This window comes from Neomonachus schauinslandi, chromosome 6, assembly GCF_002201575.2.
Source record: "Neomonachus schauinslandi chromosome 6, ASM220157v2, whole genome shotgun sequence".
Lineage (NCBI taxonomy): Eukaryota > Metazoa > Chordata > Mammalia > Carnivora > Phocidae > Neomonachus > Neomonachus schauinslandi.
In genome coordinates, this window is record NC_058408.1 from 84,330,031 (window position 1) to 84,345,382 (window position 15,352).

The 15,352-nt window shown below is 43.6% G+C and overlaps 1 protein-coding gene across 2 annotated transcripts in view; it reads left to right on the forward strand.

Moving 5' to 3' along the window:
• Positions 1 to 15,352, forward strand: part of SIPA1L2 (signal induced proliferation associated 1 like 2) — a 106,065-nt gene that overhangs the window by 37,408 nt on the left and 53,305 nt on the right. For both annotated transcript variants that reach the window (XM_044916027.1, XM_021696130.2), the window contains exons 6-8: positions 3,052 to 3,209; positions 8,591 to 9,167; positions 12,541 to 12,815. In XM_044916027.1, the coding sequence (XP_044771962.1) occupies positions 3,052 to 3,209; positions 8,591 to 9,167; positions 12,541 to 12,815 (1,010 nt within the window). The remainder of the gene's footprint in view (positions 1 to 3,051; positions 3,210 to 8,590; positions 9,168 to 12,540; positions 12,816 to 15,352) is intronic.

A 15,352-nucleotide genomic window follows, 5' to 3' on the forward strand; every position in this document is an offset into this window, starting at 1 on the left:
CCATGCACTTTATTGTTTTGCCAAGTACATTTGTGACCCTGGTTCAATTAACTAGACTATTAAAAAAGTTTTTGGCCCATTTTACAAAGCCAAAGAATATGCTTAGAAAGGGACATGTCGTTGAGGGAAAACCAGCTTTTTAAGTGGTGCTTTCAGTATTCCAATGGTGGGCAAGTGTAGGACTGGACCCAGTGTCTTCCTTCTGGACAAAGAGCAAATGGATGGGCATAGTTGTGCAGTTGGCCGTCGCTCCTTCAACAGTGGGAAGCACAGACTAATGGGTTCATGCCTGCCCCACACACGTAATTGAGAGGGCCGGCCAAGGTGAAGTGTAACACAGTGGCCACGTAGGAGGAGGGGCTGCAGAATTCACTGCATGGCCTTGGCCATCGTGAGCGCCATCTTCCTCCCGTCGATCTGAGAACTCTTGTGTTTCGAGGATACTGAGTCATGTGTAGAGTCAGCGGTTGTGTGCCATGTTCAACAGATATGCTAAACACAGTGTTAGGTATTTAAGGTACATTTTCTTTAACTTTTCATTTGCTCCTGACTTTCCCTTGTCCTATTATAGTATCTGGGAATCCTGTGTTTCACTGATTGTGGAAATGAGGGAAGAACATCTTAACCTAGTACGATTTCCAGCTCGTCTATTGATGTTTGTTGTGGATATATATGCTTCCGTTTTCTTTTCTTTTTTTTTTTTTTAAGATTTTATTTATTTAACAGAGAGAGGCACAGCGAGAGAGGGAACACAAGCAGGGGGAGTGGGAGAGGGAGAAGCAGGCTTCCCGAGGAGCAGGGAGCCCGATGCGGGACTCGATCCCAGGACCCCAGGACCATGACCTGAGCCGAAGGCAGACACTTAATGACTGAACCACCCAGGCGCCCCGCCCATTTTGTTTTCTTTACGTGAAATATTTCTCGTGGTTATCATCTGTGTCCACTATAGTAAGGGGAAATAATCACACAGTGTATAGGACCTGGTTTGCTACTCATTTTTTTTTTTACATGCATCCAAAACAGCACATTTTAACTTAAATATTTAGCAAACATTTTTAAAGCTACAGATAGCTCATTGGGCCTGTATTAATGTATATGAATATATGTTTCAAAACTTCACCCACACAGAAAGGCGACTTTTCTGTGTGTCTGACTTTAACCTTGGTGATTTAAATGGGAGTTTTTCAACATATGAATCGGTGATTTAACTGGCATATCAGAGAATTCTGGAAGAAGGAACATTTCATCCCCAGGTTCCCAGACCTTTTATCGTGCTAAATCACAAGTCAGGGGCCTGACGATGAAATCCTCTTTGTATCTGGGTTGAAAAGGCTTTAAGAGTTGAACTTAATGCTCTCTACAGTGAGGTATGTTCTGTAGGTGCCAAATAAATTTAAGAGCAAGCTCGTTGTCTTTGTTATTGCTAGTAAAGAGAGATTTACTACCTGAGATTATCTCATTCCTGCAGTGACATCACCAGCTCCTATAAAGATTATTGTATCTATTAAAACTGAAGATCACAAACTTTGTGAGCACAGATACTATGGTTTTACTTGCATCAACTTAGAGGGTGCTTTGTGTATGGGTTTATCGACATATATTCAGAGGTGCAATCACGGTTTTATTGCACAACGTGATGTGGCTAGGATCCTGTGTCTGCACCACTCATTTATGCCTTCAGGAAATGTGGACTGGGTGTTGGCTATGTCCTGGGCAGGCCATTAGAAACAGGGAAATCAGGGGCTCCTGGGTGGCTCAGCCATTAAGCGTATGCCTTCGGCTCAGGTCATGATCTTGGGTCCTGGGATTGAACCCCATGTAGGGCTCCCTGCTCAGTGGGGAGTCTGCTTCTCCCTCTCCCTCTGCCTCTCCCCCCGTCGTGTTCCCTCTCTCTCTCTCTTTCTCTTTCTCAAATAAATAAATAAAATCTTAAAAAAAAAAAAAGAAACAAATCAGAAGTCAACAGGACCTTTCTCCTGCCCTCCCAAAGATGATGGCCCGATGTGGGACAAGTAAATCAACAGTTAGCACAGTTCTGTTACAACTGATGCGCTAGAGGTAGGGCTGGGTGTATGGGTGGATTGCCAGTGTAGGCTTTGCAGGGAGGTTTCTTCCAGGTGAGGAGATACCTAAGTTAGAGCCCTGAGTTGTCCAGGAGCAAATTGGGATGACGGGACCATTCTGGGCAAAGGAGAATAAAAGTGAAAGTTCTGTTAAAATGTTGCTGCTCTGGGGTTCCTTGTCTTCTGCCACATTTGTAATGTAAAAGATTATATACCATGGAGTTTTCCAGCCGTTAATCTGGTAGAATTCTAGTTTCTGAATCACATTTGAAAGGCTATATTTCAGTTAATCAGTTTGAATCTATTAGCCACCAAAGTAACAGTCTTTCTGTGTTGCTGTTGTATACAGGCCTGTGGGGGAGCACCAGACACTGGTTAAGGCCCTAACACACTGGTGTAGAATCTTAGCAAAACTGTACCCTCTCTTTCGCTCTGTCTCCCTGCTTTAAGTTGAAGAGCTTAAACTATGAAATTCCTGAAAGCAGGGGTAGGGGCGCCCGGGTGGCTCAGTCGGTGAAGCGTCTGCCTTTGGCTCAGGTCATGATCCCGGGGTCCTGGGATCAAACCCCACAGTGGGCTCCCTACTCTGTGGGGAGCCTGCTTCTCCCTCTGCCCCTCCCCCCTGCTTGTGTTCTCTCTCTTTTTCTCTCAAATAAATAAATAAAACCTTTAAAAAAAATTCCTGAAAGCGTTTTGAGTGCTAACATCCTATTCTATCAGGGTACGAAAGCTCAAGGTGAGAAGGAGTTGAATTCTAAAGTGCAAGAGATTAACTGCGTTAGGCATGTCTTTCCATATATGTTTCGGACGCAGCCCATTTTGCTTTTCCTGTGTCCCTTTGAGGAGCACTGACTTTCAGAGAGTGGCTCTTGCTTTCTGAATCAATCCTTTACAATGGACAGAGGAGCGGGTTGTATATGTTGCCATATTTTGTCTTTACGGAAAACCGCGTTTGTAACTCTGTGTGTGTTCTCTTTCCTGACCGCAGCTTCTGAGGAAAAGGCATATCGGAAATGACATTGTGACCATTGTCTTCCAAGAGCCCGGAGCACTTCCTTTCACTCCAAGAAGCATCCGGTCCCATTTCCAGCACGTCTTTGTCATCGTCAAAGCGCACAACCCGTGCACCGAAAATGTGTGTTACAGGTGAGCCAGCAGCCCCTGGCCTTTCATTCTGTTGGGTATATTCCAACAGCACACCTTCTCCTGAAATATCTTTGTTTTCCAATTATTACCTCTAACCCCATCATTATCTTTTTTTCTTCTTTTTCTAATTATATTTCCTCTGTCTTCACTCAGCTCCTCTCTGTACGAAATAATTGCCTCCTTCCCCTTTTGAACAGCGAAATGTCTAGCAGTTCAAAATTGTAGATTACGCATTTCCTCAATTTTCCCCTTAAAACCTGCATCCAACCGCTGCCGGAACCAGAGCTTAATTGATACCAGCCTCGGAGGTGGCTGATGTATGTGGCCGTTTCAGTTCTCCCCGAGCAGAAGTAATGACTTTAGTGGGAAAACACTGCTTCTCATCCAAGATCTTGGAAACACTCACTCCCGCAGGGCTCCTGAGACCAGAGTTGACGCTTGCGTCGGTGATTTCCGAAGGCCATACGTGTGCCTCGGAATCCCGAGCCTGTTTCTCACTGTTTCCTCTCCCCTCCCCACAGACTCTTCCGGAGGAGGTGGCTGCCACTGGAAGATATGTCTTGTGGGGTAAAAGGGGACAGGGGCTGTCTGACCTGGGTTTAGAATCCAGCTGTGCTGCTCCTGGTGCTTTGTACAAGTTACTTTAATACTTTTTGGAAACATTCATTCGTTCTCTTAAAGTTGAGAATAAGAGTACCTACATCAGCATGTAGAATAAATAGCAGAAATTATGCAGAAACACCTATTCGAGTCCCTGGCACTCCCCGAAGGTTATTTCCCTTTATCACCCTAAAACAGTAAGTGCTGTTTCAGCCACCTCCTGGGCTGAGGTGGGGCGCATGTGTGTGTGCTGGGAGGGATCGGGGAGATGGGGAAGACTGTAAGGCGTGCTCTCCTAAAGGCAGAGAAACTAGTCTGTGTGTTAGATGTTGCTGGTTTATATCTCCACCACACGCCCAGCCCATCTCAAAGGAACACAGAGTCTATAAACTGGTAGTTCTTAGCCCGAATGTTGCCTCACAGCTTGTTCAAATGGGCTCATTCTCCAGCCCTACTGTGCAGTACACGGATGTCACAGACCTAAAATTGATCTGAGCATCTGATGCATTTTCCTCCCCTGAGTCACATCTGGGCAAAAGACCCCTGGCCTGAATGCTCAGAACTGCTTTAAAAAAATGATATTTATAAAAAGCATAACGTCTCTTCTCTAGCAAGGTTGGTTTAAAACAGATAATGTTGGTACAAACATGGTAAGTGGGATTATTCTTCTGAGATCTCACCCGATGAATGGTAATTTTGAAGAATGATCTTAAATGAACCTTCCTAATGGATTGGAAACTTAAGCCTAAGGCTTTATGGAATTTGGTGTCACTTTATTGGCCGCTATTTTTAGGTCAAATCAAGTATTTTTAATTACTTTCCATTTTAGTTTATACTTATATCACGAGGCAGTTCATGAGCACCAGAAATTTTAAAGTTATCAGTAACATCTATTTTCATTTGTTTCAAGTTTTCTGGTTTTAATAAAATTACTATGGAGGGATGTTGAAACCAGTATTGGACTAGATGTAGATCTTACCTATAAAAAAAGGAGACTGCATCCTGTTTTCTATGATAGAGGATAGCATTATGCAAATCATTCATCTGTGGAATCGTTGGTTTTTAAGAAACCACATTGTTATCACTAAATTACCATTTGCTAATGAGATTCAAATATAAAGTCAGTAGAGTGCCTCAAATTTTGGGAAGTGCCTCATAAGCATTCATATTGATCACTTAAAAACTTCATGAGCGGGGCGCCTGGGTGGCTCAGTCGTTAAGCGTCTGCCTTCGGCTCAGGTCATGATCCCAGAGTCCTGGGATGGAGCTCTGCATCAGGCTCCCTGCTCCGCGGGAAGCCTGCTTCTCCCTCTCCCATTCCCCCTGCTTGTATTCCCTCTCTCGCTGTGTCTCTCTCTGTCAAATAAATAAATAAAATCTTTAAAAAAAAAAAAAAACTTCATGAGCATTCCTCAACAAGTCAGTAATGATCTTCTTGAATACTGTAGTCAAATCAATTCCATAACAGTTATTGAAGTCATATTAATTCTATCCCATGGAATAAGGTTACAGTGCTCAAATTTTCCAAAAACACCTTATATGGCTCTTTCATATGATACTCCTCAAAACCACTATGGAGCTCTACCAGTGACAAAGTAAATTCTTTAAAATAATTTCCAGGGAAATGATAAAATATACTCCAGGTCCACTGTTCTCTAAATTGCTATGTCTTAACCGGTGGATGCATCTTGAAGAAGACTAGAAGGATCACATGCACCTCAGGGAACCCCCACAAATCCTGTTGGGTTAAGGTGACCCCCTCTGATAAAAACTGTCATGGTTGGCAAGTCCAGAAGCGTAGACGCGCATGCTCTCACCTTCCAGAGGTAGTCTGAGGCACCTCCCCTGATGCAGAGTTCCCAAGAAGTAAGGCTGGGTCTCCTTGAGCCTGGAGAGAGACAATGAGGCACATCCCCAAAGCTTCAAGTACCAGCATTGTAGTCTGAAATCTTAAAAAAGCAAACTTAACTAATTGCCTCCTTCTTTATACAGGGTACTTTAATTTTACTAGCAATAGCTATTGTAGAGCTAACCTTGAGGGATTTATGCGTTTGTATACTTTCAAGATAAACTCTTTGCAAAGTGTGTCCCATGGTAACCGAATGAGTAAACTGTTTGCTGTGTAGGCTTGGTAGGAAACTGTCGATTAAGAATGAGTGGTATCTGCTGAAAGTGATGGCTTCCCTTCTCGAAGATTTAATACGTAGTCCCTCCTGACGAAAGTTAGATGATAGTGTTAGACCAATGATAAAGATGATGATTGTTTGTGATACTAATAATGATAAAGCAGTTTGCATAATGATAGCTTTGCATGCAGTATTTGGTTTCATGCTCACCATGGCCTTTTGAGAATGGCACTGTCTAACCTCCACGTTACAGATGAGGAGACTGAGGCACAGAGGGATTAAGTCGCTAGCTCAGAGCCTTTCAGCAGGAGGTGGCGCTAGAATCCCAAACAGGGCAAGGCATCTGCTCATCACCTCTTCGCTCTCCCAAAACCCTTTAACTTGCATATCAGGGAGTGTTCATCTTTGTGTTATTGTTTTCAGTGGAGGGTCTTATATTTAGATATGCCATCAAGTTATTTGGGTAAGATAAATTCTGAGGGGCACCTGGGTGGCTCAGTCGCCTAAGCGTCCCACTCTTGATTTCGGCTCAGGTCATGATCTCAGGGTTGGGAGATCAAGCCCTACATCAGGCTCTGTGCTCTGCGGAAAGTCTGCTTGAGATTCTCCCTATCCCTCTCCTTCTGCCCTTCCCCCCGCTCATGTGTGCGCGCATTCTGTCTCTCTCTCAAATAAATAAATAAAATCTTTAAAAAAAAAAAAAAAGGAATTCTGAAACACATTCTTGTTTCAGCCCATTGGGAATCATCTAAATCTGGCCAAGGAATATTCCTCTGACCTCAGTTCTGTTTGAAAGAATTATGTAAAGTTCTGTAACCAGAGATCTCTAATTGATCTCCATTCCATAATATCATAGTAATCCTGGAATAGCCAGACCTAAATTCTGGCTGCTTTTCTTGTTCAACTTGGATCTGAGATACACAGGATTTCAGCTGATCAAGTAGTTAATATACTGTACATGGTGGAGGGAATGTCCAGTTCGATATTAGGGTCAGTAATTTGGGACAAAAGCAATTGCCCTTTTATAAGGTACCTCTCTCTGACCACTATGGAGCTCTATAGTGAGAGCTTTTTTGGAACATATTTAGATATAAAAATTTTTCTCTGATGCTTTGGCTTAAGTGCATATAAGCCACAGTCAGAGTCGCTTGAGATCCATAGAGCTAAGTACACAAAAGTAATCCTGCAAGGTGTCAAATGAGATTGGGCCTCCTGAGCCTTCTGTGGGTAAAAGTCTTCCAGGAAACTGTGCTCATTACTGGGGGAAAAAAAAAATTAGGGGAGGTGATCACATGAGTTTAGTGGGATGGCAGGTCCCAGTGCACGGATAGGCCACCTGAGCTCGCTGACCGGTGTAGTGGAAAAGCAACAAGGTGTGGTTAGCCTCATCACAAGTCCAGGCAGGTAGCTTTGCAACAGCTCTCTGGGAGTTAAAATGTGAAGACAAACTAATTCCTACTCAGTCTAGAATGCCCACTCTAAGGATAGTAACAGGAGGAAGATGAGTCAATTATGAGTTCGGTCCCAAAACACTTCAGCCTCTGAAGCATTTTTAGGGCCTTCCTTTGAGGATGCAAGTTGAGTCTGTCCCCATCACTGTCTGGTTTAGTGCACATGCTACCATCCCTGAATGAATTAGGTGCCTCTAACCGAAAGGGAATCCGTCCTTCCCTCCCCTTTCATACCAGCTAAGGCCCCATGCAGACAGTCTTCCATCATGCTGCCCAGCTCCCCAGAAATGACTCACTCTCCTGAAGAGTGTGCACATTAAAGCAAAGGTAGAAGAGAGCTGGAGACTGTGATCTTTTTAAGAGTCTAACCAGCCACTTTCCGGAAGAGGAGCTCACACCCTATAGAACAAATTTGGACAGAATTATTTATCCCTTAGTTCACCACGTTCAAGATTTTCAGCAATGATGAAGATGAAGTATAGATCGCTTCCTTTGTTTATTCCAGTGTAGAAAATACCAGCCTGGGCAGATGTGGGATTAGTACTGATTCTTGGTTTCTCAGTGGCTACTCAGTCATTGGGGAGTACATGCTGTAGATGCTCTGGGATTCATCATTCCTCAGTCCAGCCCTTCGTTTGTTTACTATCATTAATTCACTCTTCGTAGTTGATCTCATTCCAAGAAGGGTTTGAGACAACCACACCTTCTGCCTGATGTAGGGGAGCATTGTTGGTTTTGACATATTAGGGTGGTTGTTAATGTCACTCTACGGTTGATCTTTTCAGTCCCTGGAATCTCTTAAAATTTGACGCCCCTAAAACTTCCACTGAGATTTTCAAAATGTGACCAAGTGAGCATTTCCCTAAAAAAATGGGACACTTAAAACTTTTGGCCCTGTGAAGTGTGAACATGGTGTCCAGTACCAGTGAGGTCCCAAGCAGCCACATGGGGCTAATAACCTCACTTCCATTCAAAGTGTCACTGTCTTTCCCAGTGATGACCAGCTGTAGGGTTAGAGTACCAGCCCATCTAGTCAGTTTGAAAAACAGCCGACCAACCAACCACTGGGTATCCAGAAATTAGTATGACAAAAAGCTACAAAATAGATGGCATAAGTTGAGAGTATAGGTATATGTCAGATTTCTGAAGGTAAATATTATGGTATTGTAACTCATCTTACTTCCTTTTATTTTTTCTTTCTCAGTGTTGGAGTTTCTAGATCAAAAGATGTACCACCATTTGGTCCACCAATTCCTAAAGGAGTAACTTTTCCAAAGTCAGCAGTATTTCGGGACTTCCTTTTAGCCAAAGTGATCAATGCAGAAAACGCAGCCCATAAGTCAGAGAAGTTTCGAGCCATGGCCACTCGAACGAGGCAAGAGTACTTGAAGGATCTGGCGGAGAACTTTGTCACGACCGCCACTGTGGATACCTCTGTGAAATTCAGCTTCATTACATTGGGTGCAAAGAAGAAGGAGAAAGTGAAGCCAAGGAAGGATGCCCATCTGTTCAGCGTTGGAGCAATCATGTGGCACGTAATAGCTCGGGACTTCGGCCAGTCTGCTGACATTGAATGTCTTCTTGGGATTTCCAATGAGTTCATAATGTTGATTGAAAAGGATTCCAAGAACGTTGTATTTAACTGTTCCTGCAGGGACGTCATTGGGTGGACGTCTGGATTAATGAGTATCAAAGTGTTTTATGAGAGAGGGGAATGTATCCTTCTGTCCTCCATGGATAACTGTGCTGAAGACATCAGGGAAATTGTCCAGCGATTAGGAGTAAGTACAGGTTTTGTGTTTCCACCATCTTTAGATCTTCAATCCCAGATTCATGATGGCTTCCACTGTGGAAATTCCACCATGTTTATGGCACCTAGGGAATACATTACTGTTTTATATGGCTACAGGTCTTAACTAAATTCTGTGTCCTTTTGAGCAGTTGCTAAATATGTGAGTCGTGGAGATGCACCCGTTGCTAACTGTTTGGAAAGGAAAAGTTAAACCACCTTCCAAAAGGGGACATCAGGATGTATTTTTATAGCATATCCGAAAGAAAAAAATGGAGAATTGTCTAGATATTATGTCTGTGTGTGGAGACAGACATGACAGGACCCTCTCAGTGGGAGAAATGGGCACACAGTTGCTGTTGACCCTATGAATGACTGTGTCTTCTTTGCAACTTCAATTCTGTGCATGTTTATACAGCAGGTATTTTTCTTTAGTCTGCCGGATTAAATATATTATTACTCTCCAGCCACAGTTTCTTAAGGAGGTCTTATAGAATTACTCATTAATCTAGACTTTAAAAAAAAAACATCAGTCCTGAAAGAGATTTTTTTTAAATGTTATTTTTAGTACAGAACCCCTAAATGATGTTCACGGAGTGTAACAGTTAATATTTCTGCTCCTGATTTTCACACAGAAAGAGCCAGATTTTAGTTTGAGTCTGTCAAACCAGCTATAAGGATAAATCAAATATAGTATAAGAACCCAAACATGCTGTGACAAAAGAATTTCTCATGTTTAAATCTTCCCCTAAGGGGATGTATATTTCAGTTTTTAGAAAAGATTTAGTCAATTACGAATCATGAAAAAAGGAGAATTTATACCCATTTCCTTTCCCCTTTCCTCCCACCAAATATAAATCTCCCCTTTGTTATTCGAGACCATGTATTAGAGACAATACAATCAAGTCAGTGTCTGCTAGCCTTGGAGAAATAACTTAATTATTTGTAGACACTATTTACAGGAACAGACCTCAGTGTGTTTAACAGTATTATCGGGTGTATGTGCACAAACATAGATGTGATTTGGGGATGATTAAGTATATGATTAGCTTATGTGTCTGGAGAACTGAGTTATCCTTGTGAGTCTCGAGATACATGTGCTTTTGGTAATACCGTAAATACTTCTTTTTAGGAGATCCGCTGGGTCATCATAATCTGTATTCCTGAAAATACAACGCAAACAAATGCCACTTCACCAACCACCAAAATGTACATTTCATAGGTCCTTACCCATCTGCTGTTTTGTGGACCCCATTCTACCATTTTCCTAGAAAAGCAATGGTGTGGATAATGTTGACGGAGGTGCATGATGTCTGGAACATGTTTGAGGAAATGTATTGTGTGTCTAGGATGACTTGCAGCAGGAGATTTTGGAAACAAACCAACCCACAGACAGTTGAGGGATTAGAACATAAGATTGGTATAGGGCAGTGGCAAAGAGGATCTCGCATTCATAGTGCAGATACGGGGAATGAGTGCTGGTTGGCAGGTGGTAGATTTGGTGTGCATTTTATCATGGTGGAAACTGAAATTAAAGGTGTCAGTTATGCAGGTACAGACCCAGGAAGGGATGAGAGCTGGCACCTAAGGGGACAGGCAGGGCCCGCTTCGTTCGTGTGCAACCCGTGACCCATTCTCCGGGGCCCACTCTCAGAAGAGTCCATGCTTGGTTGAGTGCTCTGCTGTTACTCTCTTGAAATTCTAAATAGTCTTTGACCCAGGCGCCCTGCATTTTGATTTTGCACTGGGCCCCACCAATTATGTGACCAGTCCCAGGTAGGGCCGTGGATATTCCTATGGTAATTGAGTTCATGTCAGTATGTAAGGAACTCCAAATAACTGATCCTTTACCCTTTGCAAATGTTAAGAAGCAAGGAACAGAAGGGATAAATAAATAGCAAAACGCAAAAGTAGGGCAGGTAGCAGGTAGTTGGAAGAAATAAGGAGAAGAGACACATAGGTCTCAGGAAAGGCTTGATCACTCTTCAGTGTGATATGTGGATGCTAAATCTCACCTGAAAATTGCCTTTATATTTGAAAGAAGGCAGGGCATATGTCACACATATGTAGACTTTTGGTAGGAAAGTGTAGTCAAAACAAAATTGAAAAAGAAGTGAAGGAAAATTTTATTCAGGGTGTACAATATTACAAAAGTACTTTTCCAACAATTTCCAGTTAGTTCAGTTCATAACTTCGCAAGCTTCGGTCTTTCAAAATTTCACCGCGAAGACCAGCAATGCCTTGTCCCGTTTTCCTGAGCCCCCAGCTATCATGTATCTGTGGGAAGTTGATGGGCAACGTGTATACCCATGCAGGTAACCATGGAAACAGACACAGTGGACGTACACGGAGCCAGCCCAGTCCCACAGCTGTACTTACACTCGTAGGTCTTATTAAATAGGAATCTGGGTATTCAGAGCGTGTTTTGTGGAAATGGAGCATTTATTAAACTGCAACTTTATCCATTAGCTCTGTGCTTTGGGGGATACGGGTATGATACGTCCCGACTTTAAATTTCCTGCAAATAAGTGATGCTGTAGTCATCAGGTGACATTTAATGGCCTTTGGTTTTTCTCTCAGTGCATGTAAGTTACTCTCAGTGAGCGCTTTTGAGGATGGCATTAACTAATGATCGGTGCCTCAGTGCGCTGTGTGGGATACTGACCACCTTGCGTCCACATTCCTTTTTGTGGCACTGCTGTGGACTCACGCTCTTGGGAAGGTCAAAGCACTGAAGCGCCACTGCTTGGGGTTGTCCTAGGCCCCGAAAGGATGGACCCCATGAAGGAGAGGTGGCCCCCAGGCACTGGGGCGGGGGGTCTCTGCTGCCTGCAAGAGCGCCATCCTGCACACTAACCTTGTCAGCGGATGCCAGGGAGCCTGGGAGCCTGGCAGGCCTGCCTGCGTTTGAGCCAAATTGTCCTCATCACCCAGACAAGCAGGTCCCAATGGTACTCATCACCCAGGCAAGCCCGGAGGGGGCTTCCCGGAGGACAGAGTGGTACGTCCAGTGCAGAGAACACTTGCACATCTCCTAACATCCTGACTTCTGTGGCTGCCCTCCTGGGGGTGACCCTCTGAGTGTTAGCTGGGAAGGGGTTTGGGCCATTTTTTAAGTTGGATGAAATTGAGTAGCTTTTAATGTTTAATGGATGAAACTTGTCGTGGTTTCGAAAGAGACTACATTTTCCCATCACTACAGTCCATCTGGAACAGCTGATTATGGTGAACTCAGCATTGTAATGTGCTTAGCGTGTCACCTGGTAGGTTGGCGGGCAGGGCTGGGAGGTCCGTGTGCGTGCCTCTACCTTGCGGAGTGGGGGGAGGGCTCCACAGCAGTGTCTCACGGTCTCTTTTCCCCTCAGATAGTGACGCGAGGCTGCGAGACCGTGGAAATGACCCTGAGGAGGAATGGGCTGGGCCAGCTTGGCTTCCACGTGAATTTTGAAGGAATCGTTGCAGACGTGGAACCTTTCGGCTTTGCCTGGAAGGCTGGCCTTCGCCAAGGGAGCCGCCTCGTGGAGATCTGCAAAGTGGCCGTGGCCACTCTGACCCATGAGCAGATGATCGACCTGCTCCGGACTTCCGTGACCGTGAAGGTGGTCATCATCCAGCCCCACGACGATGGCTCACCCCGGAGGTAAGGCATGCGAGGCCCTAAGCAGGGCTGGCGCCTCCTTGGCCTCTATAGCGGGTGCTGTCCCAGCTGCTCCTGCAGGATCCACAGAACATGTAGTCGGGTGTGTCTTCAGCCAAAGTCGTTTGGACATCGAGCATTAGAGCAATTGAAAAAGAGCTTTAAAAAAGTTATTGGTGTGTAATAAAGGATCAATTTTAATTTTCTAAGCAATTTCCAGGGACACTGCCCATGTAAAGGCTGAGATATTACAAACTAAGGAGCAGAGCACCTGCTTGATTCACCTGGACCACTGAGAACCCATGTTTAAGAGGAAATATTCTTTTTTTTTTTTTTTTTTTTTTAAAGATTTTATTTATTCATTTGAGACAGAGAGAATGAGATACAGAGAGCATGAGAGGGAGGAGGGTCAGAGGGAGAAGCAGACTCCCTGCTGAGCAGGGAGCCCGATGCGGGACTCGATCCCGGGACTCCAGGATCATGACCTGAGCCGAAGGCAGTCGCTTAACCAACTGAGCCACCCAGGCGCCCAAGAGGAAATATTCTTTATCATCACTCAGCCCTTAGCAAATGAAATACTCTGCATCACTAGAATTCCTTTCTATAGCGTGAAGTCATTGATTCTTAACAGGATATGTAAGAGATCAGTACTGTATGTTTGAAGGAGGAGTGGAACATCAAATAGACTCTGTGATGTGACTACATTCAGGTTGAACTGGTTCGGGACATTGTCGTAAGCTGTCCCAAGAACCCTATGCAAAGAAGCTCAGAGGTGGATGGATGGAGAGTAGGAAGAGAATGGAATTAGTGGGTGATGGTGTTCCATTTTTAATAGAAAATAATCACACTTGACATCAAGAATATATCAGGCCCAGGGGGAAAGAAGGCCAGTTAAGAACAAGCCATCCGTGTGGGCTGTGGACCACCGTTGGGCTGCAGAGTGCCTGGTAGTAAAGCCAGAGTGCCTTCTCACTCCAGCTCACAAGGACTTCCTGCAGGCCACCTTCCAACCTCTGGCTTGGAAGCCACGCCTTAGCTGTGTGACCTTGGGTCGTGCACGTGCTCTCTCTAAACCTTATTTGCTGTCGGTAAGATGGGGATTATAATATTGCCTACCTCATACTACTCTTACAAAGATTAAATAAGACTGATGCACGTAAAGCACGTGGCACCTTCGGGCATAATCAGTACCCCACACATTTTAGTTAAATTAAAAACTTTAGGATATTCATGTGAGTTTTTCCATGCTCTAAAAGAAATTCTTATCATTCCAAATAGCAAGATGATTGCCCACTTTCTGGACGTACTTCGGTGGTCACTGAAGTCATTCCTTGTACTTTGTCTCCTTACTTCATCCTCTGAACCGGCGCTGTCCAGCCACAGCTCCCACGATGACCATGGTCCATATCCACGCCATCCGAAACAGTAGCCCCTGGCCACACGCAGCTGTCATACACTTGAGCTGTGGCTAGTGCTGCCGAGAAAGTGAATTTTTCATTTCAATTAATTAAGATTTCCTTAGCCACATGTGGCTAGCGGCTACTGTTGATTAGCTAGATCAGCTCTAAACCAGGACCTTTTTTTTAGAAAACAGACCAGAGGCATACCACCTTCCTCCCTGGCTAATGTGCAGAATATTGCAAAAGTCCATTTCTGTTCAATTTCTTACCACTTGCCACCCGCCTGACTTTCTGTGGCCTTGTTTCCTGTATCTGCTCAGTAGGTTTACAAAATAAAGGTTGAATGAGTTGAAATTCTTGAGAGTAGCTGCCGCGTGTCACGGGAAATATCCAGGATGCTTCTCATTGCCTTTCCAAGTTCTGTCCCGTCCAGTCTGTTTGCTTTCCAAGAATCCCACCAATCACACACAATGGTACGAGTGCAAAGAAATCAAAGACAAACTATTTTGTTAAAAATGAGACTTGGAAATAACCAAAGGCAAGTCCTTTAGACCTTTGAAGCCACAGTGTTGTGTAAGTGAAGTGTTTTAAAAAAAATTTTAAGCCAGTTCCCAGAAAATTTTCCCATATAGTGAGAATTCTTTCTTCCTTTGGTGGAAATATAGATTTATAAATCTGGTGAGTTATCTGTCTTAGAGGTTGATTACTGCTGTGGAATTAGACAAAAAGGTTACCGTGTTCTTTTGAATTAAAAAAATAACATTTCTCGCCTGTTTATAATTCTGGTCTACTGTTGCTCAGTAGAAATTTCTTTTTTTAGGCTTTTCAAGAGATCTGCTTAATAAAGATGTTAAAGTTATTATGGTTGGTATTTAGAACATATGATTTAGAAGAATACAATTTCCTGAGAAATACTGAATTGTTTTTCAGCTCAAACAGACAAACAGACAAACACTACCATTTAAAAGTTCCGGCTGTTACTTTTCTATCCAAGGACGCATTATCTGTTATCTGCCTTGGTCTGCACATAATGAATTCTTCCTTTGTTTTAAATGCAAATGTTCTTATTGAAGCTGTTCAAGATATTTAGAGATTTTACCTTTGTTTCCTCGGAGTCTCATTAATGTCATTCCCTGAAGA